The sequence below is a fragment of the Mastigoproctus giganteus genome, chromosome 8, assembly GCF_048544385.1.
Source record: "Mastigoproctus giganteus isolate SK-2022 chromosome 8, ASM4854438v1, whole genome shotgun sequence".
Taxonomy (NCBI): Eukaryota; Metazoa; Arthropoda; class Arachnida; order Uropygi; family Thelyphonidae; genus Mastigoproctus; species Mastigoproctus giganteus.
In genome coordinates, this window is record NC_143582.1 from 182,726,374 (window position 1) to 182,752,269 (window position 25,896).

Consider the following 25,896-nt stretch of genomic DNA (forward strand, 5'->3'; position numbering starts at 1 on the left):
ATTCAGAATATGGTGTTGTGAGGAGAATTAGAGCTTTATGGAAGGGATCCTGAAACTTTCATCTCCAGAATTGTTATAGGGGAAGAAACATGGATTCATCACTGGGATCCTGAGACCTAGCAAGAATCAATGCAATGGAAGCATGAGGGTTCTCCCCCACCCAAAATATTTCGGACACAACCTTCAGCTGGCAAGTTTATGGCCATCATTTTTTGGGATGCTGAGGGAATTTTGTATATTCACTACTTGGAACACAAGCAGACAGTCACTGGGGAGTCATATGCATCCTTAATGTACAACCCACGGGAAGTCATAAAGTTTGTTTGTTTGTTATTTGGTTTTTAGGAGCATTAGCAACTAAGGCCATATTGCTTCGGGATATGCGGTGGTCATTCCCTGACCTTTCCGCATCCTCTGTATTTGGTGGTGACAGGCTCAAACCCCAGTCTAATCAAGAAGAGTGTGCTACGCACTGCTGCTCCTTCCCACCTGGCTACGGAGGCGGCAAAGTCATAAAGGAAAAATGCAGTAAAAAAAACTTTCCAGAGGTGTGTTGCTTATTCATGACAATGCACCACTGGGCAGGTCACATGCTGTTGCTGCTTCTTTGAGAGACTGTGACTTTACAGAACTTACCCATCCACCTTATAGCCCAGATCTTGCCCCCAGTGACTATTTCCTGTTTTGTCACCTCAGAAAAATGTATGTGGACATTGCTTTGCTGATGATAATGAACCGAAGTCTGCTGTTTCTACTTTCTTTGATTGAGAGGACAAAAATTTTTATTTGTCTAGTATTTCCTCATGGCCAACAAAATAGAACAAGTACTACAGTTCACTTACATTTAAAAATAAAAACAGATTTTTGCCTCTATCTAATTTTGTTCATAGGTAGATAGATAATTTATTGAATTCCCCTTATAATGTTAACAATTTATTTAATTTTAATTAATAATCTTATTCACTAAATTAATAATTAATGTTAAAGTTATTAAAATGGTTAAAATTTATCTTTTCTGATGTTTGCTAACAGCTATTTTTTAAATAATTCAAGACTAAACCTTCACAAATAAGAAATGTGTAATCAAATTAACAATTTTAAGTAAATCAAGTCACCATATAATTTACCAGTTCTTCTGTCTTTATAGTCACTGAAGGACATAGGAAGTACCACAAAATGAATCTGAGAATAATTTGTAATTCTTTAAGAAATTAAAGGCAGATTACACTCCTCACAGGCTTAAATGTTCATTATTTCACCAATTTCCAGACAAATTATCATTTTGTCACATTTGCTATTAAATATTTCAATCCATCATTAAATCTTAAATTGTTTCATTAAATGTAAATAAGACAAAAGTACAACCAAACCCGACGTTCAATATTACATACATATTTTTGGAAATGAGTTTAAAAAGGATTCACCTAGGTAAGGAGAATTACAGTGCTTCTACACTGTCATCAGCTGGATCAACATAGATTCATTTTATAAAATGGTATATTACTATTACTCTCCATCTCTTGTGCCACTTCAAACTCAGAAAGACAAGATTTTCTGACATTTGCTAATATTGGTAGCACCAGGTTGCAGCTTCTCAGTTCTTGTATTCTGACAGGTCAGAATAAAAGCCTCAGCCTTCATTCATGCCACCCTCCTATGCTACACAGCTATGTAGCGTTCAGTGCTGAATTTACTTTTATTTTCAGAACCTGAGATGTATGATGAATATTGCAGCAACTAGGAAACAAAATTTTTGATTCAATTGATATTGCTAACTAAATTGTCTTGGTTATAAAGAGAAACAAACTAAAATAAGAATTATTAGTAAATACCAAGTGCAAATTTATTCCTATTGCATCTCCTAACATATTTTGTTAAGTTTTCCCTTGCCTTTTTCTTGTACAATTATTTAGAAAGAAATTTCAACACACACACACACGCACACACACACACACGCACGCACACACACACACACACACACACACACACACACACACACACACACACACACACACACACACACACACACACACACACACACACACACACAGTTATCAAACAAGCATTTTTTTCTAAGGAAAATTTTTTATAGCTACTTTCATTTTATTCTTTGACTAAGCCCATGAGGCATCAGTATACTGTCCCTATAAATTGTGTAATCTGATTGGGATAAAAAAAAAAAACAAGTTTCCAGGAGGAAAAAAAAAAAAAATAAATAAATAAAGATAATATATATATATATATAAAATAAACAAAGAAAATTATATCTGTATTGTATGTTACTTTTATTTGTAGCACTGCTGCCAGATGTTTCATTAGACATAAACAATCACTGAAAGTCCCAGTTCATTGTTACCTCATATATAAATTGTAAGTCTCATTAAATTCAACCCTTCCAAATGGTTCATAAAATTATGTTAATTCTTAATGCAGCATTCTAAAAAGACGAGCCCACAAATTTACATTCATTGCTTAGTTGTAAATAAAAACTAGTGCTAAATAACTGTTATTTATTAAAAAAGAGAAACTCACATCATACAATTTCCGAAGGGTAGTAAGAATAAGGGATTGCCAAGGAGGGAATGTTTTTGCCACCCAAATGGTTCCATGAGTTGGTCTTAATGGACTGGAATCACTTCCTTTCTACAAAGATAAACACAAACATTTTACATGTAACTATTCTGATGAGAAAACCATAAAATTCAGTAATAAAATTGGCAAAAACAGCATATTAATAACTAGTAATAATATACTCATATCATATACTACTCACATCAAATAAAACTATATGGATAAATAATGTCGCAACTTCTTACCACAGGAAAAAATATATATATTAATCCTCTCAGTTCTCTAATGACTTATATAAAGTCATGCATTTTAAAAGAAATTCAAAATATATAAGAGCAATGTGGCTCAATCCTTCCTACTTTGATACTATTTGAAAAATATAAGAGATTTAACTCATACCTTTTTATAGGAAGTTCTTCGGCCTGACACTCAACATCATATTATATTTAAAATTGTTAATATATATATGGGTTTCTTAAAAATAATTCTGTATTCAATTTCCATAATCTACTCACTGCCAAAAGGAAGAGCAAAGCAAAGTCTATGCACATCAACCCACCACAAACTAAACCACCCAGCAATAATGGACAGGAAATTGAAGACAATTGTCAAATTTACAATAATATTTTAGACTAAACTTTTTAATAAGGGCCAAAGTTATTTTGGGATGGTCTGTGCTCACAAGTAGTGACACTTAACAATCGCCACTCTTTTATACTAATTAATAAGATTTAATTTAGTGTACGCATAGATTATTTTTATTAACTAATGTAAATAATGTTATTTACACATTCGCGTAAAGGTCCATAAGTCAGAAATCATGTTTATTAGCCAATGTAAATAATGTTATTTACACATGTGCGTAAAGGTCCACGAATCCAAAATAATATGATGTGAGTGTCAGGCCGAAGAACTTCCTATAAAAAGGTATTAGCTAAATCTCTTATATTTTTCAAATTTTAAAAGAAAAGATAATCTTGTAAAATTAATTACATTATTATCATCACTCACCTCTTATGATTTGTAGTATTAGCTCTGAAGGACATGCATGAAAGTCTTTTAGAGTTCATACAAAAAAAAAAAAAAAAAAAAAGTCCTCAATCAGCTAAATGATTAAAAACATTACCCCATCCCCCCCCCCCCAAAACAGAGAACCAGAAAACTTGGCTAAACGAAAAATTCCACATAACAAGAATATAAGAAACACTCACAATATTTATCAAGAACTGTGCATTATATTTAATGAGTTATTACTGTCATAGGGGATGTATTTATTTAATCATGTGGTTTGCTTAGAACTTCCTTGATTAAAGAGCGAAAGAGCTGAGTGAAAAATACATTCTATTCATTACATGTGTTTGTCAAGCATACTAAGAATTAAAAAAGAAAAGATGAAAGCAAAAGGAAGGAAAGTTAGAAATAGACCATACTGGAAGGCTTCCAAATAAAAATAAAAATAAATAAAAATAATAATAAATAAATAAAATGAAGTCAACTGAGCTTTGTTACTGATATAGATAAAAACAAATTATGTAATGTTAAAAGTAAATAGCCTGGTCATATAAATAAAAGAAAGAATTTAATTTTAAGAAACCGATTTATCTGAAATAGTGGAAAGACCCAGTAACAAAATAACAGTGTTAATTGGACCTTAAGTGAACTGGGGTCTCTCACTGAATCTTGAGATCTGAAATCAGGAAGAATTTGTTTCCCCTTTGTTGATTATTAGGGTTCGGATTTTTATGTATTATCATATTCATTTTTCGTTTACATAAAGGCAAGAAACTTAGTGTGTCCATGTTACACGGTCTGAGGATCGTAAAGAAGTGTGTTTATAATTTCATATTTCATCATATTTTACACATTAAGTCATAATTTAAAAAAATATATATAAAATATCATATTTAATAGCATATTTTATACTTGTTGACATAAAACTTTCATATTTCGTCTTACGATAATCAACAAATTATTTATCAAATTGATTTAAAATATATTTCTAAAAAACCGTGGGAATTTACTACATTTAATCATTTCACATTCCAGCGTGGGTGGGCACAAGCAGCTAAATCTAAATCCCAAAGTTATTTTGATTGCCTCTTTAGTCACTGACAACCACACCATAGTGTAATCTTAGCTATAATTTAAAACTTTACAGTAGTTTTGCATTATACTGAGCTCAATGAATTATTCGTTCAACTTATTTTATACAGTAGAAACTTCAGCTGTTAGCAAAATGAAGCCAAAATTGAGCTTTTCAGAAAATGGATTTCTTCTGTGGTGAAAGAAGAGTCCAAAGACACATACCAAATGGATGGAAAAATAATATATTGCAACGCGTGCAATAAACAGGTACGTAAATTAATTAATATATATAATATCGGTGTAGATACACAATAGACAACTCTTAAAGGACAACTACGATATTAGTGTGAAAGGAATCATTTTGTCTTTATCTCATACTGTGTTCTTTCTTCACAACGAGTTGCCAACGTATAGCTATACCTCGAACAAGTGAAGCTTCACTAATAGAGAAGACTATTGTTACTTATTCTCAGTGAGTATCACCACCCAAACTGCACCGCTTCAAAGCTAGTCGGCTTTTCATCGGTGGGTGGGCAGGTACTCTGGTATTGCAAGTGAAGCGTTACTTATTCGAGGTAGTGCAATTCATGGCAAAATCATTGTGAAGGAAGAGCACAATATGAGATACAGATGAAATGATGCCTTTCACACTACTATCGTAGTTGTTCTTTAAGAGTATGGTGTATCTACACCAATAATTATATAGAATCTTAAACTCTTAAATATTATGCCTTGTTGCATTTAGTTTATTTAAGTAAATTAATTAATATGGGAAATTATAGAGTTCTTAAAATACCGTGGTTGTTAGACTAAATTCCAAATAGTAAATGCTTAATGTACGGTACTCACCTTATACAATCTGCAATAGTTTAGGGTGAAATGATGGCTAAATTTTGGGTTGAATAATTTAAATTAGTAAATTAAAAATATGTTAATTTGACGGAATTAAAATAAGTGCAAGGAGGCAGAAGTGCACAACCCCGTCCCTGGTTGTCATGAAGCAAAGTTGATTAAAAAACTGAGTAATATAAACTGATGAGGCCAATAGTCATAACGATGGACTTTTGTTTAGTTAAAAACGTCTTCAGTGGGCAAAGTTGAGTAGAGAGTGATCACGTGCTGTATTTAAAAGAAATATCTATACTTCCATGATGCTCTTTGGAACACGTGGGAATCTCAAATGAGAGAGATTCCAGACCGGGAAAAGACTGAAGGGGAGTTTTGCATTTATGATATTAAGTTTGGAGTGGTGACGGAACCATTCAATAATAAGAGCCTCATATTGAAGAATTTTATAGCTGGTTTTTAGTTTAACTATAGTAATGGCGGAATCGACTAGGGGGGTTATGGTTGTGAGCATGTGCATGTATTGTGAGCTCGGTGCTAGATTGTCCTGTTCTAAAACTGTTATGAAAATATGCGAGTGATATCTGTACCTGTAAATACCCGACGGAACTGTCTTGCGAGTTCACTGTGATAGGGAAGGATGATACATGTATTTTCCTTAGTAATATGTTTGGTTGAGTTGTTAATATTACTTTTTGCAATGAAAATAGTGTGTTGAATTAGCAAATAACCAAATTCATAATGCCATAAAATATACCTCCTCACAAGATGATTTATCCAACTAACTCCAATATCTCACAAAAAAGTTTATAGCTAGGAACTATCCACCCCGACTAATTCAACACACTATTTTCATTGCAAAAAGTAATATTAACAACTCAACCAAACATATTACTAAGGAAAATACACGTATCATCCTTCCCTATCACAGTGAACTTGCAAGACAGTTCCGTCGGGTATTTATTGGTACAGATATCACTCTCATATTTTCAGCAAACAACAAACTCGGATCTTTATTCAATACATATAAAGATACACACCAGTACCCAACAAGCGATATGAACAACATAACTGTAGCACAACAAAACTGTAATGCTTGCTATATTGGAAGCACTACCACAAAGTTCGGTTCCACAAAAACCTCTAATACACGCGCATACTATCACTATAACAGTTTTAGAACAGGACAATCTAGCACCGAGCTCACAACACATGCACATGCTCACAACCATACCCCCCTAATCAATTCCGCCATTACTACAGTTAAACCAAAAACCAGCTACAAAATTCTTCAATACGAGGCTCTCATTATTGCATGGTTCCGTCACCACTCCAAACTTAACATCATAAATGCAAAACTCCTCTTCAATCTTTTCCCGGTCTGGAATCTCTCTCATTTGAGATTCCCACGTGTTCCAAAGAGCATCATGGGAGTATAGATATTTCTTTTAAATACAGCACGTGATCACTCTCTACTCAACTTTGCCAACTGAAGACGTTTTTAACTAAACAAAAGTCCATCGTTATGACTATTTGCCTCATCAGTTTATATTACTCAGTTTTTTAATCAACTTTCCTTCATGACAACCAGGGACGGAGTTGTGCACTTCTGCCTCCTTGCGTTTATTTTAATTCCGTCAAATTAAAATATTTTTAATTTACTAATTTAAATTATTCAACCCAAAATTTAGCCATCATTTCGCCCTAAACTATTGCAGATTGTATAAGGTGAGTACTGTACATTAAGCATTTGCTATTTGGAATTTAGTAAATTAATTAATTACCTGGTAATAGATCGATCATAATTTTTATTTTTGGATGCTTCGATATATGGACATTCCAAATTTAATGCTCATGCATATTTAGTTTTTTCATATAAACCGGAAAATAATAATAATATTTATAAATAATCTTAAATAAATATATATAAATACATTTTAAGGTTCCATGCGCGAAAGTATCCCAATTACATAATGTTACTGCTTTGCATGAAGCAAAGGTAAGGAGAAGGAGAATTTCAGGGGTGCGTACTACACAGCAGCTGCTTACTTCAGAAAACCAAAAAACACCAGATCCATTCTTTGCCGATTTATGCCAAGCAATGGTTGCCCCAAACATTCTTTGGAACAAAGTGAACAATCCGGTCTTCAAAAGCTTCTTGGAAAAATACTGCTCCCGAAAAATTCCTCACGAATCAACGTTATGGAAAAATTACCGTTAGGACTGCTATAAATCGGTATGCTTCATTGATTTTATTAAATAATTTATTTATTTATTTACTTATTACTTGTAGTGTCTAAACAATATTCGCAAAGATATTAGAACCATTGTGTGTGGGGTTCAGTTGATGCAACCAGAGATTGTGAAGGATATAGCTAATTTTATTACTGGAAAGCTTGATTCAGATGTACCATCTAAATTGTATCTCCTTGCATCAAACGTTCTGGATAAAACTAATCATGCAACTGTTGCAAGATTCACCTTTCGCAGTGATGCATCTGTATCATGGCAGCCAGTGCTATGTTGCCATTTTTGAATAAAGTCCCTCTGTACCGTTTTGTGTCGGTGTTGTTTCCTTCATCATTTGTGTATCTCACGAGGTTCCTTTGGTATGCTTTTCCCATATGCAAAATTTCCCAAGTTTTAGAGGATACGGCCATTGAAGGACTTCCTCTCGCTCCCAATGTCATTAAGGCATTTAATTTTGCCCCGATCACATCTTGTGATGTTGAGAGGTCCTTCTCTGCTTACAAGCAAATATTAGCAGATGACAGAAGAAGATTAACTCCAAAACATTTGGAGTGGATACAGGTATGTGATGAAAGGTACTTAGCAACTTAAGTGTTAGTAAACTAGTACCTTAGTCTATACATTTTGGTTTTTGTATATTTAAAAAAAATTATTTTAATGTTTATATTTTAAAAAAAAAAAAAAAACGTTTGCAAATTGTGATATTTTCATTATATTATTTGTAAGAAATTTGTATAACAAGTCATTGTACAATTTTAAAAGAATAAAAAAAGTAAATATTATCATTTATACGGTTGTTGTTTTTTTAGGAGCATTAGCAACTAAGGCCATATTGCTCTGGGGATATGCGGTGGTCATTCCCTGACCTTTCTGCATCCTCTGTATTTGGTGGGCACGGGCTCGAACTCTGGTCTAATTAAGAAGCGTGTGCTACACGCTGCTGCTCCTGCCCACCTGGCTACGGAGGCATCTAAGTTTGAACATGGAAGCAAAATTATGTTAAATGATTTGAAGGACTGATCTGCATTTTAGAACTAAAATACATACATTTTAATTTACTGAATGATTTACAACATTAAAGCTTTGCAATTGGCAAAACCAACTCTATATCATGCAACTATTTTATATGGTATGTTTTTAGTTTCATTATTATGGATCTATAGTTTCAGAAAATTAATCTTATCTGATGAAATTTCACAAAGTTTAAAATAAAATTTAGTGTTTTAATTTCACAAAATCATTAACTGATGAAATGTGTTTCAATCACAACCTGGTATAACATTCTAGTGTACATTTCTAAATAAACCTTGCATCCTCGAGGTCATAGAAAGTTCTGGATTTTGAAATCATGATTTTTTGAAGGTTATGTAGTGGTCTAAGTGTTCAGGTGTAATTCATTATTTTATTTATTTATTTATTTTTTTATCAGATAATACAGTAGCTCTGATACTTATTAATTTACACTGAATAATAGTCACCAGCATCAAATAAAGACAAAACGTTAACCGGTACTGCTGGATTGGTCTAATGAATGTATTTGGGTAAGAAATAAAAGTTGCAAGTTCAAATGCTGTCTCTGGCATGCGATCATCCAATATTTTTTTAAGAGATATAAATAGTGAGCGATACAATTTTAACAATTGAATTGCCTTAAAAAATAAATATATACTACTGTAATATTAAGTACTATCCTGTGAACTAGTATCTGAATGTCTCACAAAATGAATGATTTATATGTTGCAAATATACAGTAACAATTATCCAGGAAACATTCAAAACAAAGAAACTGTTGTTTTGAAATTATTGACGAAATGTGAATAAATTTAGCACCTGTGGTGCTTTTTTTTTAAAAAGTCTGGTCAGCCCACAACCTGAAAACAATGAAAAGAGTTTGCAGAAATGTGTCCAATTCTGAATGGCTTTATGGCTGTTCCAATTAAAAAAAAAAAAAAAAAAAGACTATGAAGTCTTCAATGGTAAAAAATAATAAAAAATAAATAAGAATAAGCAAGCTTGTAATCAGCATGAATAAACATTTTACTAGCAATATGTCTGCTTATTCTTATTTATTACTATTGAAAATTCCATAGCTATTTTTTTTTCAAATTCAAACAGCTGTATCTCTATAACAATATAGAACTGTACTCAGAACTGATCCCCATATTTACATAAGCTTGTTCATTGTTTTCAGGTACTGAACCAATCTTGAAAGTATGGCCCATACATTAGAAACACCCATATATATTAATCTAGTTTCAATTAAACAGTGATAAAATATACAGGGTGATTATTTTAAATGAGAATCCACAAAAATGTGAATAACTTCAAGTAAGAGTGCAAGGACATGAAATTACAATGAACATTCTTTATTCTTTGACATCACTTTCAAAAATACAGGAATACCTCGCAAAGTGCAGTTTACAAATTGAAAAAAAAAAAAAAAATAAATAATAATAAATAAAAAAATAACTGCATTATGCACCAATACATTTGATATGCATGTATGTATTGTAATGCCAGCACATAGGCCAATGCGTTATGAGTTCAAGGCCACGCTTGACTGTTGTGACAACTCCCATTATATATGGACTCTGCTAGTATTCATACATTAGTAAACAGTCTAGATTCTGAGCGGTGAGGTCGTTCACTGTGCGTAAGCTGTACAAATATTTCTTGCTGTGTATTTTTATTAAAGATTATTTTTTAAAAACGTTAGTTTTTAAAAAACACGAGTGGAAAGAAGAAATGTAATGGCTGCGAGTGTTCTTCTAGATTCAAACATCGAACGAGGTATGAAAGTAAGGCAGGCGTTGCAAAATGACATTCGATGTTATAAAGAGATGTATGCAGGTAAAAAGAAGAAAAGAGCTGTGAAAACTAAGCTGACCAATTATTTTTCAAAATAAAAATAATTTGTACTGTACTTACTAGTATTTTTCATTTTTATCATTTTAATTTCTTTTTTTGCAAGAACTTCGTGCGCATCAATTTAAAGTAAACAAACAACTATATATTTTTGCAACTCAACCCATATAATTAAACTGTCGGAACGTATTACATTAAAATACTAATAATACCTCAAATCAGCATGGTTTTGCTGCTTGTTTGTTTGTTATTTGGTTTTTAGGAGCATTAGCAACTAAGGCCATATTGCTCCGGGAATATGCGGTGGTCATTCTCTGACCTTTCCGCATCCTCCGTATTTGGTGGTGACAGGCTCAAACCCCGGTCTAATCAAGAAGTGTGTACTACGCACTGCTGCTCTTTCCCACCTGGCTACGGAAGCGCCCGCAGTTTTGCATGGCGCGGTATTTTTTTGGCACGAATTAACCGCGCTATGCAAGGTATTCCTGTAATGCTGAAAATGGTCATCATGGTCACAAAATAACTGAGCATGACAAAGCGTGTTCCTTGACTACAAAAGTTGATATGCAATTTTCAAGTTCCCAGTCTCCCTGAACAATTTCACAAACTTCCACAGCAGATTTTGATGGTGCTTCGCAACGTTGAAATTTGCTACAAATATCACATTGAATAAATTCAAACAACTGTGTTTTGAGGTAATAATGTTCCAGATGTTTAAGCTCGCTCACTCACACAGTGCCAGTAATAATTTAAGTTTGTTTCATGTGCTGATAAAACTAATTATTTATACTTATAATTATTTGTGCTAGTTTTTATAAAACTCACGCTCCTCTATCTTGAATGCCATGTTCATTTACTGATTGCACTGAACATGCATGTTTGAAATTTTACAGACGTTGCCAACAGACCACTGTGCACAGAATAAAGAAAGTTATGTATATATTTCATGTCTCTAGCACATTTTTACTCGAGTTATTTGCAATTTCATGGGTTCTCATGAAATTGCAAATAACTCGAGTCTCTTTAAAAACAGACTGATACACATAAACCAAAGTAGCAAACATAACATAGTCCATAAAAATATATGTAACTCTATCCACATGTTTAAGCTCACTTGTTCACTCATCCACACTCATACAATGGCAGTAATAGTTTAAGTTTGTTTCACGTGCTGATAAAACTCGTGTAAATAACTATAATCCCTTTCTGTTAATGATGTATCAGACTTAGGTCTAATAGGGCTATTGATGCTAGCTGAACTGACTAATTACAATACATACTAATATTAGGGTGGCTACCATAAACACCAGTCTCATAAATAGGGTACAAGACTGACAGACTGAAATATCATTAATCCAAAATATTACACAATTCAAAAGATAACAATTTACAGTAGCAGGATAAGTACACAACCAAGTGTAGAAATGAAACTACAGTAAATGGCTACTAACAGAGCAGGCTAAAACAAACTAGGGTAGTCGTATACCTGTGCTGCAAACCACTTGCTCCAAAAAAAAGAAAAGAGAAAAAAAAAAAAAGAAGTAATAATAAAAATAAATGCACACAATTTAATGGTTAAATGACTGGGGGATAGGCTTATATATTTCAGTGGACTACATTATATTTGTGCTATCTCAGTCTATACATTTTACCATCATTTAACTAAAAACAAATTAGTTTATATATTTATGACTTTTGCGGTGTTCAATGCTAGGCTGGTTGGTTTTGTAAGCAAATATAAATAGAATACTTAAATCCAAAATATGAGCAGATAAAGAATTATCATTCAATAAATATGAAATACATAATAATGAAAACTGCACAACAAAAGCAGTCAATACCTTAGTTTTACTGCTACTTTGAAGATATGCTTTAAGTCGCAGTCGAAACTCATGAGCTGAATCCATTAAATACTGAGAAGACTTTAAGATAATCTCATCAACTGGGCCAGCTTCAGGCCACTTTGCTTTCATAATACTCTCTTCCTACAAATAAAAGCATTTCTTATTAAAATAAGTTTAGTATGAATATATTAGTTTACAAAGTGAGCAAATACACGCCAAAAAGATTTTTACATTACAAAATACTATACTTTTTAAAGTTCTTTACAAACTTGTTATGCCAAAATAAAATTATTCCATTTATTATTAGTTCTGTGCTTTTATTTCCAGTTCTACACATATAAAAAGTAGTTGTAGTTGTTTAACAACAATTATCTGTTGTTGTTAAACAACTACAATTTTTATAATATTTTTAATAAGAGTAATAATATTTTTATAAAACTATTATTACTCTTATATTATTTCTCCCTGATTGGGGATTCTGCCTCGTGATGAGTATTGCTACCAAGTACACAAGGTGGTTGTTGTTATGTCTGGTGTTACTGTTGGTCGAAGAATTCTCTGACTATCCTACAGGTGTTCAGGATTGCAACTTTCTGGAGTGCCTTGTAGGTGTTCGCTGGGAGACCTATTGCTGCTAGGCTGTTATGTATGGTCTTTGGCACTATACCTATGGTTAACACGATGATCGGGATGGTTGCGTATGCCACATTTCTTTGATCTCCTGTCTTAGGTTTGTGTACTTCCTGATTTTTTCCCCATGGGTTTTCTGCAGGTTGCCAGTGTTGGGTACCGCTACGTCAATCAGATAGGTAGCCCTTTCCTTCTTGTCCACAAGGGTTATGTCCGGTCTGTTGTGCAGGATTGTACTATCTGTTATTATGGTGCGGTCCCAGTACAGTTTGTGGGTTGTGGTCTCTAGTACAATCTGGGGTTTGTACTTGTAGTAAGGTACACTTTCTTCGACCAACTGGTATTTCCTCGCTAGCTTCTGATATATTATCCTGGCTACCTGGTCGTGTCTATGAGTGTACTCAGTCTGGGTGATCACCTTCTTCTCTGCCCATCTTTCTAGCTTCGTTTGTGCCTCCTGGTTGGGGGGGGCATACCGCTTGTCTATCTTCCTTATGGCCTGCTGCTGGAGTGCTGCTGTGTGTTTCTGGAAGTAATCCTTCAGGTTAACTATTGCTGTCTTCTGTTGCTCAATGAGGTCCTTCTTTCCAGGCAATTGTCAGTCTCTCCAAGGCTGATTTCAGGTGGTATTGGCAGCTCTTGGTCATCATTGTCCTTGTCTTTCTTATGATATCCTCCAGCTCGGTGTTAGTCCAATCTATGACCCTGGAGGAGTATGTTAGCACTGGGACCGCATAAGTGTTTATGGCTTTAACTGTGTTCCCTCCATTCAGCTTTGCTCTCAGCAGGCTTCTGAGAATGGTGCCTCCGTAGCCAGGTGGGCAGGAGTAGCATTGCGTAGCACATGCTTCTTGACTAGACTGGGGTTCAACCCGTGACCACCAAATACGAAGGATGCGGAAAGGTCAGGGAATGATCACCGCATATCTCTGGAGCGATATGGCCTTAGTTGCTAATGCTCTTAAAAAAAAAAAAAAAAAGCTTCCGAGTCTGATGGTATTTTTCGGTTAGGCAGGCCTTATTTTCCTTGTGCTGCAACTGCTGAGCCTGCATCGTTCCCAAGTATCTGTAGGCCTTTCCTTCTGCCATGGCTTCAATCTCTTTACCAGTCTGCAGCTGGTAGTTTCGGTTGACTAATTTTCCCTGGTGCAATCCGTAGGTCTTGCATTTGTCTAGACCAAATTCCATCCTAATATCATTGCTGAATTCTTAGGGTGATCTGGAATAGTTGCTGGGGGTGCTTCTCGGTTCCTGTGTAGAGCTTGATGTCATCCATGTACATCAGGTGAGTGAGGGTGTACAGGTTCTTCCTTCCTTCTTTGAGGTTATATCCATACTTGCTACTGTTGAGCATGGTGGATAGCAGGTTAAGTGCTAGACAGAACCACAATGGGCTCAGGGGCATCTCCCTGAAAGATTCCTCTCCTGATGGGGTTTATCCTGGTTGTGATGTTTTCAACCTTAATGGTGGTACTCCATTTCGGCATCGTTTCTCCTAGGAAGTTTGTCACTATCGGATTGACTTTGTAGATGTTCAGCGCCTCTGTTAGCTAGCTATGGGGCACGGAGTCGAAGGTCTTGCAGTAATCGATGTAGGCTGTGGTACATGTTGTGCCACTTCTTGTAGGCTTGCTCCATAACCACGGCATCTATGGTTAATTACTCCTTGCATCCTTTCTGCTGTTCAGCCATTATGTTCTGGCTCTCCAAGTGGTCTGATATCTTCCTGGTTATGCAGCTGGTCAGGATCTTGTACATTGTTGGGAGGCAGGTGATTGGCCTATATTTCGCTGGGTTTCTTGTATTTTCGTCTTTAGGCCTCAGATATGTGATTCTTTTTGAATGAGAAACTTCGGGATTGTCTCTGGGTGCCTTATCATTTGGGTGAACAAGATAGTTCCTGCAATCTTTTTTCCAAGATTGCAGGAGATATCAGGTTCTTCGTGACGATGGTCCTTCTGTGGTCCACTATTTGCTGTTCTGTGTCCTGAATATCCGGGAACTGCTCTGTCAGGTGCTTGTGTGTGCAAGTGAGCTTCTTGTACCAGTAGTTGTGGACGTTATCTATTCCTGGAGTTTGCCGGTTGTGAGCATTCTCGATCGTCTGTTTTACTTTGTCTTCCCGAATCTCCCACCCTCTCATTTCTTGTACGTCCTTGGTTTTCTTGCATTCTAGTCCTATCCAGGGGGCTCAGCTGTTATGCCTTACTTCCCTGCTCCATATGTTTCCCCAGAACTCCTCAATCATCTTCTGCTTGGGAGGTCCATTCCCTTCTTTCCCATCTTCTCCAAGACTCCTGTAGAAGCCTCTTTGGTCCTCATTGAAGATTCAGTTGTTTATTTTCCTCTGAGAGCTCTCTTGGTATCGACACAGTTTCTTGCTGAGTGCAAGGAGGTTCTGCTTCAATGTGTCCAAGTACTCTCCTATTCTCTGATTTTTGTCTCATGTTTGCTGTGGACCCTGTCTCTCTTGAGGATGCTCTTCACTTTTCCAATTAATTTCTTACTCCTATTGCCCCATTGGTACTGGGTCAATTGGCCTATTTTGACTATTAATTCTTTTATCTTCTGCTGCTGGTCTCATTTCTCTTCCATTAATCCTCGTGGCTGCGGTTGTTGTTGTTGTTTGGGTTTTAGGTGCATTAGCAACTAAGGCCATATTGCTCCGTGGATATGCGGTGGTCATTCCCTGACCTTTCCGCATCCTCCATATTTGGTGGTCACGAGCTAGAACCCCCTTCTAATCAAGAAGTGTGTGTGCTACTCACTACTGCTCCTCCTGGCCACGGAGGCGCCCGTGGCTGCGGTAGCAGCCACGAGGCTTAATGGTTAATGGTGTGGATGGCCTCCAGTGTTGCACGACTGCTGTTGAGGTATTGCAGTATTATGTGCTGATTGAGGTGGTCTGTGACTCTCCACAAGGTTCTATCTGGCCTCTGCTTCGGTATCACGTGAGTCTTTGTGTGGTCCATTCCTTCAAATTCTGTTAGGGCCTTTTTCCACTCGTCCTCTATTCTGGATATCATGACCTCGTCTCTTTCCACTTCAGCTGCTGTGGGTTGTATTTCTTGCTCTTTCTCCTCAGTGGTGGTATGTTCTTCCTTCTCTGGTTCCGTATTCTTTATCCTTTGTAGTTGATTGCTCACGTCCTGCTTGATTTTTTCCAAGATTGCAGGAGCTATCAGGTTCTTCGTGACGATGGTCCTTCTGTGGTCCACTATTTACTGTTCGGTGACCTGAATATCTGGGAATCATTCCAGCCACTTGGTATGTAGTCTCGCCCTGCAAGTTGTCATATTGGTCTCCAGCTTCGTTATTTCGTAGTATGCTTGCATGATGTAAATATTCATTTTGATGCTCCACTTCATGTGTTGGTATTTTCTCCCTTCCTGGGTGGTCATCATTATTATTATTAATACCAATTTAATCTGAATAAATGTCCCTTTACAGCTATGCAGCTAGAGGACACAAGTTACATCCAGAAATTAAATAAATAAATAATGACAGACAAATGGATTGTGTACATAGTCCAGATACAATAGACAGCCTTAAACAGCCTCTGGTAAAGATAACAACATATAAAAATACATAAAGATACAACAAAGTGTGAATAGAGTGGTATCTTCAAGAGACTTACCTAGAGCATGATGAGGGCATACATATCTGCAGGAGTGGAAGATCTGTAGGTTTTGTCCTTGCACAGCTTCTCAATGTCTATGGATAATCTATTCAATATTTCAATTGAATTAAGTGGAAACAAACTGTCCAGGGAGGACATGTTATGCAGCTTAGATCTGTATGAGGGTGTGTTGGTCTGGCATCTATTTCAATCTGGTGATGATATCCCAGCTATCAGGTGAGATCAGTTTTCTAGATAGAAGCTGAGAGAAGGTAACAAGGTTCCTAGAGATGATGTGATACCTCCAAGGAAGCATATCAAAACAGGTGAAGAACAGATTTTGAGATTGTAGGTGTTAGACCAGTTATCTTATTTAGCCATTTTAAAATCCAGTATTCCAGAGATAAGAACCTGGTTTGGTAAGATGAGGATGCAGAGGACCATATAGTTGAGGCATATAAAGGAATTGGGATTATGCATTGAAATGATGATAAGGTGCAGATTATGAAAGTTGGAAATCTCCTGTTTCACTGCCCATAAAGTCGCATATATTTTCATTCTAGTGGCATTAAAATGAGGCAAGAACGTAAGGTCTTTGTCCCAGGTGATGCCAAATCCTTACGTTGGGTGACTTTTTTTAACCGGGGAGTTTGCTATAATGATGTTGACATCGTTGATATTTCTCTTCTTGGGGAAAGAGTTGTGTGGTTTTCTCTTTGTTAATGGAGAGCCTAATAGCATAAAGGTAATTTTCCAGTTCATGTAGCTGTCGGCTAGAGCTCACAGTGTTAGACTGGAGAGACTGGGGGGCATTTTGTAACGATGAAGAACTTTAAATCATCGGTGTATGTGGTAAAGTTAGCATGATTTGCAAGAAGGGTTCTAAAGATGTGGCAAAGAGAACATCCCATTGGGAGAGCCCTATGGAGTTGTTGTAGTTGTTATTTGGTTTTTAGGAGCATTAGCAACTAAGGCCATATTGCTCCGGGGATATGCGGTGGTCAATCCCTGACCTTTCCGCATCCTCCGTATTTGGTGGTCACGGGCTTGAACCCTGGTCTAATCAAGAAGCTCATGCTACGCGCTGCTGCTCCTGCCCATCTAGATATGGAGGTGGCAACCCTATGGAGCAGAGAATCCTGTAGTGATGGTTCTGATTTCTGATGTGGACTGTAGGAGCATCTTAAGAAGAACTAAAATGTGGCCAGAGATTTTGAATTAATCGCACAATATGGCACATAATGCATGGATGGACAGATTGTCAAAAGCTGCCTTAATGTCGAGAAACACAATATCAAGTTGCTCAAGGTACATTCAATTCTGAAAAGTGTGTCTATGAGGTTGGTGACTGTGAATCGTTCAGGTAGTACACTATGGAGGTATGGAGGGTTGTGGCCAAATATATGATGGGTGAGAGCAGGAAGTATGGTTTTTTCCATAATTTTGAGGAATGTGCATCCTACAGAATCGGTCTGTAATCTTTAGGCGATTTTAGGTTAGAATTTTTTGAGATGGGAGAAACATAATATGGGTTCCAGATGGTAGGGTAAGCTCCTGTTTTCAGGATGGAACTGTATGTGTTGAGCAGGAGGCCGATAATATATACATTGCATAATTTAATCATAAAAATAGGGAATCCATCTGGGCCAGTTGCGGACTTGTTGGGAAGACTGTTGATGATCTCAATAAGGCATTCCTTTGTAATAGTTATTTTATCCAGTGTGATGTTTGGTTAGCTGGTGGATTAACCTGAATAAAGGAGGTGGGAGCAGGCAGGGGCTTAGTTTCGAGTGAGTTAGTCCACGTAAGGACCACCATGGGGTACTGGTGGTTCTTGTTGGTGTACATTCATAGTGTTGAACATAAAAGACGAAGAACAGTACCTGTTGTTATCAACGAGTACTGTTCGTTGTGGACTAGTGTTATTAGTGGAGTTCCCCAGGGTTCAGTGCTGGGCCCATTGTTGTGTTCTGTATTTATTAATGATACTGATGAAGATATATCAGGTTTAATGTCCAAGTTTGAAGATGATATAAAGATTGGCAGGGTGGTTAATGACAGTAATCGAGGTAAGCTACTGCAACAAGATCTAAAAAAAAAAAAATTAAGCAGATGGGCTCAGAAATGGCAATCAAAGTTTAACTTTGGCATTGCAAGGTACTGCATATGGCTAGCAATACAGGCACTCTCCGGCTTAAGTAATACCAGACTTACATAAGTTTTTGCCAGCCGGTGTAAACTTAAAAAATGAAGTTGTGGAAACGTATTTCGCATCCCGTAGGAATAAATGGAGGTATCGTGAAAATATCGTAATATGAACCAAATAACACTTTTTTTTGGCAATGGATTCCAAGACTTTGGAAGTTGAAATTTTAACTATATAACTAAGGTATATATCTCTCTAAAAGGTCATTTTTATAATAGAAATTGCACTACCTTTCATCGTTATCAAAACATTAGCATTAGTTGAGGCATATGATGCAAGAAACTAAGCTTATTTGTTAAGCATCAGCCAAAAAAAAAAAAAAAAAAAAAAAAGAAAACAAAACCTTCACATTTCACCCATCTGGCCACTCCAAATGTTTGTCTAATTCAGCCTTAAATTTATTTAAGCTATCAACTTCCACAACAACAGATGGAAGACTGTTTCAGCAATCAAGTACCCAATGGCAAACTTAGGCGCATCAATTCCACAACAGTCTTTCCTCAATTTGAATCTGTGTCCCCTTTAGAACCCCTCAGGTTCTGAGTAAGCGAAAGTATCACATCAGCATTGAGCCAGCTAAAACCATTCAAGACCTTATACACCTCAATCAGATCACCTCGCAGGTGCCTAGTCTCCAGATGCTGCAACTTGCAGAACTTAAGCCTTTCTTCATAAGAGTACTCCTTTGCTCCTCTCACCAATCTTGCTGCCCTTCTCTGTACTCGTACTAGCAACTCTACATCCTTCCTAATATGAGGCCTCCAGACCTGTACGGAGTATTGAATGTGAGAACTGGCCTGACCATTGCCTTATACAAAGGAATAATCACCTCCCTGTCTCTGCTAGCAAAATTCCTATATATCATTGACAAAACTCTGAGAGACATGACGTGCTCTGGCACATGTCTGTACTGCTCAGAGTACTTCATATCTGACTGCACAATTACCACCAGGTCTTTTTCATTCTACACCTCCCTGAGTGTAGTACCATACAGTTGGTACGTTTCTCTTAGGTTACTGCTACCCACATGGTACTTTGCATTTGTCAATGTTAAACTTCGGTTGTCACTTCTCAGCCCATCTGCCTAACTTTTCTAGATCCTGTTGCAGTAGCATACTTTCTTTACTGTCATTAACAACCCTGCTAACCTTTGTATCATCTGCAAAATTTGACATTAAGCCTGATATACCTTCATTGATATCATTGATAAATACATAAAACAATGGGTCCAACACTGAACCCTGGGGAACTCCACTAATAATATTAGTCCACATAGAGAAGTGTCCATTTATTACCACTCTCTGCTGTTTCCCACTCAACCATCCCTTTATCCGATGCTGCAACTTGCCCTTAATGCCATACCTCTTCAATTTGTACAGCAGTCTTCCATGTGCAACAGTATCAAAACCTTTCCTGAAATCCAAGTACAGTGAAACTTCTAACGGACACCTCTCGTTAACGGACATCTCTCTACAACGGACATTTTCAAATTCCCCAACTCACCTCCATTGGTTTTAACGTGTTTGCAGCTTCTGTCTAGCGGACATTCTCTGTAACGGACGCGGACAGGCAATCTGCACTGTTTCGTTTAGATTAGCACTTAATTTGATCTTCCCATAACGGACAGCGGGCGAGCTTACGGCCCTTTTTCTAGGAACTTTTCTTCCACGTATTGCCTCAATCCTGCGTTTATTTTCTATTTCCGATTCTCTGAATTTTATCAAGGTTTACGTCGCGGTTCTAAACCCTTTATCAAGAATTTTGAAAAAAGGTTTAGAAATTTTGAAGGCACGTGTAAAACTTCTGATGAATTCGGTGTGTGCAGGGGGGGAAGAATACGGTCGGCCTTTCGTCTTTTCAGTTTCAGTTTTCAGTTTTGTTCAGTGTCGTGTGAAGTGCACAATGTCTTCTCGTAAACATTTAACTTTAAAAGATAAAGTTGAACTCATTAATGCATATGATCGGCAAAAAAATAGTATTCGCAATCTTGCTGCAAAATCAAAATCTGGAAGACGCAGGTAAGCGACATCCTAAAGAAAAAAAATGAACTGCTCAAACAATTTTGGCAACACGTAAATGATCAGGTTCAAAAATCATTCCCGAAAACTGTTGGACTTCAAATCGACAATGTTACGTATGTCGCGAACGTGCAAAAAAAATTCCCATTAATGGGCCTATTATTAGGGAAAAGGCTTTGAAGGTTGCGAAATCTATGGGAGTAAATGAGTTCAAAGCTTCTGTGGGATGGCTAGACAAGTTCAAAACTCGGCATAAAATTTCTTGGAAAACCGTAAGTGGTGAAGGTGGATCTGTTGATACTGGGGTTGTATCAGAGTGGACCGTTAAATTGGAAGATTTATGTTGTGATTTTGAAGCTAAGGATATTTACAACTGTGACAAAACAGGGTTGTTTTTTAAAGCTCTTCCTGAAAAAACAATGAGTCTAAAAAACAAAAAGTGCCAGGGTGGAAAAATTTCTAAGGAACGCTTGACTGTACTATTGTGTACAAATATGCTGGGAGACTTTGAACAACCTCTTGTCATAGGAAAACCACAAAATCCACGTTGTTTCAAGGGCATAAAGTTGAATCTTTTGAATGTTAACTGGAAGTCTAATAAAGCGTGGATGACACGAGATATCATGAGCGAATGGATAAGTCACTTTAACCAAAACATGATTCGTCAAAACAGAAAAATTATTCTTTTCATGGATAATGCTGCATCTCACCCGCACATTGAATTGTCCAACATTCAAATCGTTTTTCTGCCACCAAACACATCTGCAGAGTGTCAGCCCTTGGATCAAGAGATAATAAAAAAATTTAAACTTCACTACAGAAAACGTGTTTTAAGACATCTCATTGCAACCATGAACGATGTAACATGTGCGAGTGACCTAGCAAAGAAAATCAGCATCCTAGATGCGATTCAGTGGATTTCCTCTTCAGTAAACGCAATTAGAAAACAAACTGTCGTGAACTGTTTTGTAAAGTCTGGCGTCTCAAACGCAAAAATTGAAGTTGTGAACAGAAATGTGGAGCACCAAGAAGAACAAGAACTTCAACATCTATGGATAATGTGCGATACTTCCGCTACAAGTGACCCTGGCTACAAAGATATAGACTCGAACCTCACTACAGAAGATGGTGCTATAGATATCAACAACATCATCGATATTTTTCAAGAAGTTCCTCATGAGGATGAAGAAATGGAAGGTCATTCTGTCGAAGAACATATTAACGACGAACCACCGATGAAAATAGAAGCACTCATACAAATCAATCGTTTAAAAATGTTTTTTGCCGCTGAAGAAGATACTGAAGGACTTTCGATGGTTTCTTCACTCCAAACAAATGTTGAAAACAAAATTATCAGCCGAAAGAAGGTGCAGAAGAAAATAAAGTGATTACTTTATGTATTTTTCTTAAGATAAAGTCATAATATGCATAGCACAATTGTATGTATATTATTTACAAAAATATTGTGCAAAATCTGTATATAATGTAATTTAATTTTACATTAAACGTTGAACGATTTTTCTTTCTTTCTTTCTTTTTTTCCCCCCTCAGACTTCTTGTTAGCGGACACTTCTCTCTAACGGACACATTTTTGTTCCCCATGGCTGTCCGTTAAAGGGAAGTTTCACTGTATATGATATCAAAATTATTTTCTGCATCCAGTTCCTTTGTGACCATATCATAGTATCCAATCAAGTTGGTCAGACAAGACTTCCCCTTAACAAACCCATGCAGTGTCTGAACTATTACTGCAGTCTTGTCTAGATGATCCTGTATCACCTCTTTGACCAGTGACTCCATTATTTTCCCTGGATCAGAAGTTAAACTAACAGGTCTATAATTATTTGTGTCACCCTTTGTGAATTGGGATACATTTACACATCTCCAGTCCATGGTGACCTCCCGTGACTCTAAAGGATGCTCTCATAATTATAGCTAAGGGTTTGCTTACTTCCCTTGCTGTCTCCTTCAATACAACCAGATAGATTCGTAATATGTTTAACCTCAACAATTTCTCTTCCACTGTTCCGTTATAAGAATCAATTTTGAACACATTTGTGATATTTTTCTAAAACACATTTCTGGAGGTCACTACCATTAAACAATAAAAACAATTTGCACTTTAGGGTTTATTGTGCTTTTATGTTAATGCAATCAATTATAAATGGGTAGTAAACTTGATCTTATTGCATTTGTAATAACACTGATAAATGGAATTCTGTGGGTTTTTAAATTACGGTATTATGGTGAAATGAATTTCTCCTTCACTGAAATCTTCAATCATGTAAAAAACATAAATTTTCAGAATCTTCTCTTCATTTCTATTTACTTATCACAATGGTGAAGGGAAAGGGACCAAGGTTAAGTGCAAGTGCTGGCAGTACTAGGAAATGAAACAAAATTGATTTAAAAATGAAGATGATTAATTAAGAAGTACGAAGCAGGACAAAGTTTGTCATCTATTACACAGAATTAGGTCTCACTACTCCAATAGTGAGTACTATTTTAAGAGACAGTGCGCATATAAAAGAACATGTTAATGGATCAAATGGATCAACGCATTTAAGATCAACAGTGATCACAAAACAGTGTTCAGGTGCTGTATTTAAGATGGAAAAGCTTTTAATAATACGGATGGAAAATCAGATTCAGAAGCAAGTGCCCCTGAGTCCAATGGCCATTCAAGCAAAAGCAAGAAGTATTTATGAAGATATTAAGGATAAGTAGGGCAAACCACAAGCCAAGTTTGTGGCAAGCAACAGGCGGTTTAATAGGTTCAAGCATCACGCTGGTTTCCAAAACATTAATATGTGGTGAAGTTGCAGTGTTGATTCTGCAGCTGCAGAGAAATTTTGTGATGTGTTAGAAAAAACCCCTTCTAAATTTTCACAGCCCTCAACTTCTGCAGTGGCGTGAGCTGGAGAGTTAATTCTGGCAATGATGATTGAAAAGTAAAACTTGCTGATGTTATACCTGTCTCCTCTCTCTTTTTTGTACTTTCATAATTTTGAAATTTTTGCAATTTTGTACACTTTTGTAATTTTTCCTGTGCATGAGATAAAAAAATTCAATGAATAATTTTATTTACATGTTCACCGAACATTTCTTTTTTGCTTCAATCAAATTCAGTGTGCATAGTTGCAAGTGCTGCATACGCACTTAGGGAAATTCTGACTTATGTAAAATTCGACTTACGTAGAGTTCTGCAGAACACAACCCTTACGTAAGTCGGGGAGTGGCTGTATTCCAGTTAACATACCAACTGTATGGTAAGACACTCAGGTTAGTGGGAAATATAAAAGATCTAGTGGTAATTGTGCAGTCAGATACAAAGTTCTCAGAGTAGCACATACAGTTCATAGGGTTTTGTTAATAATATATAGGAGTTTTGCTAACAGGAATAAAGATGTGATTATCTCATTGTACAAAGCAATTGTTAGGCTGCATCTTGAGTTCTGTATATAGGTCTGGTGGCCTCCCTTGTAGGATGTAGATCTGCTGGAATGGGTGCAGAGAAGGGCAATGAGTTGGTGTGTGGGGGGGGGGGGCAAAGGGATGACCTTATCAAGACAGTCAATTCTGCAAATTGCAGCATCTGATAACTAAGCACCCATGAGGAGATCTGAATGGGATGTTTAAGGGATTTGAAATTTTTAATGGATTGAGTAAGTTCAATGTTGATGGAATCCTCACCCTTGCCCAGACTACACACATGATAAGGCATAAATTCAAATTGAGGAAGGAGAGATGTGTGGAAGTTTGCTTTCAGCCAGCAGGTAGTTGACCGTAGGAACAAACTTCCATCTATTGTTTTAGATGTGGGTAGTTTGAAAGAAAACATACAAGGAAAAACTAGACAAACCATTGAAGGGTACTGAAAGGTGATGGAAAGTTAAATTTTTTTTTATCTCATGTTTTATAAGCTTGCTTTCTTGCATCACATTTGTCCCTACAAATACTAAATCATACGCCAGCATACCCTGCAATGTAACAATGATAACTGAAGAAGAAATACAGCTACTTTCTGGCTTACATAATACTTGACTTACTGAAATTCGACTTTAAGTAAGTTTTTGCTGGCCGGTGCAAACTTAAAAAAATCATGGAAATGTATTTTGCATCTTGTAGGAATAAATGGAGGTATTGTTTTTTTTTTTTTTTTTGGTAGTTGTTGGCGCATAGGCTTCTCTGGCCATAATGCACCTCCCAAGGATTTTGCAGTACTTTGATCCAAGCCCGAGGCGGGAATCGAACACACAACCTTTGGGTTGCCAGGTAGGCACTTTACCCACCCGGCTAGCCCGGTCGGCCTGGAGGTATTGTGAACCCAATAACAATTGTTTTTTTTTTTTGGGTAATTCGTTCCAAGACGAATAATGCACTATCTCACCCTTCCCTTGAAAAACTGAATTCAACTGAGAGAGAACTTCATTGTTAGGTTTTTACTGCCAAATGTTACAGCCATGCTGCAGCCAATGTGTTATAGAAAAGTGTTAAAGGTGTGATCAAGGTGGTATAGAAAATTATGCCTCTACAGATGATGTAGAGACCTTGGAAGTTGAAATTTTCGCTATATAACTAAGTCATTTATCTCAAAAAAAAAAAGGTCATTTTTATAGTGGGAATTGCACTACACTTTCATTGTTATCATATGTTCCATTATAAGAATCAATTTTGAACGCCTTTATGATATTTTTCTAAAACACATTTCTGGAGGTCACTAACATAAAACAATAAAAACAATTTGCACTTTCTGGTTTATTGGGGTTTTCTGTTAGTGCAATCTATTAAATGGAATTAAATGGAATTCTGTGGGTTTTTACTTTATGGTATTATGGTGAAATGAGTTCCCCTTCACTGAAATCTTCAATCATATAAAAAACATAAATAAATTTTCAGAATCTTCTCTTCATTCCTATTTACTTATTACAATAGCGAAGGGAAAAAAAGGGACCAAGTGCA

General features: G+C 36.4%; 1 protein-coding gene across 1 annotated transcript in view; it reads right to left on the reverse strand.

Annotated features, from left to right (window-relative positions):
- Positions 1 to 25,896, reverse strand: part of LeuRS (Leucyl-tRNA synthetase) — a 248,471-nt gene that overhangs the window by 37,226 nt on the left and 185,349 nt on the right. The window contains exons 21-22 of the mRNA XM_090379080.1: positions 12,459 to 12,602; positions 2,533 to 2,643 (exon numbers count right to left, since the gene is read on the reverse strand). Of these exons, the coding sequence (XP_090235206.1) occupies positions 2,533 to 2,643; positions 12,459 to 12,602 (255 nt within the window). The remainder of the gene's footprint in view (positions 1 to 2,532; positions 2,644 to 12,458; positions 12,603 to 25,896) is intronic.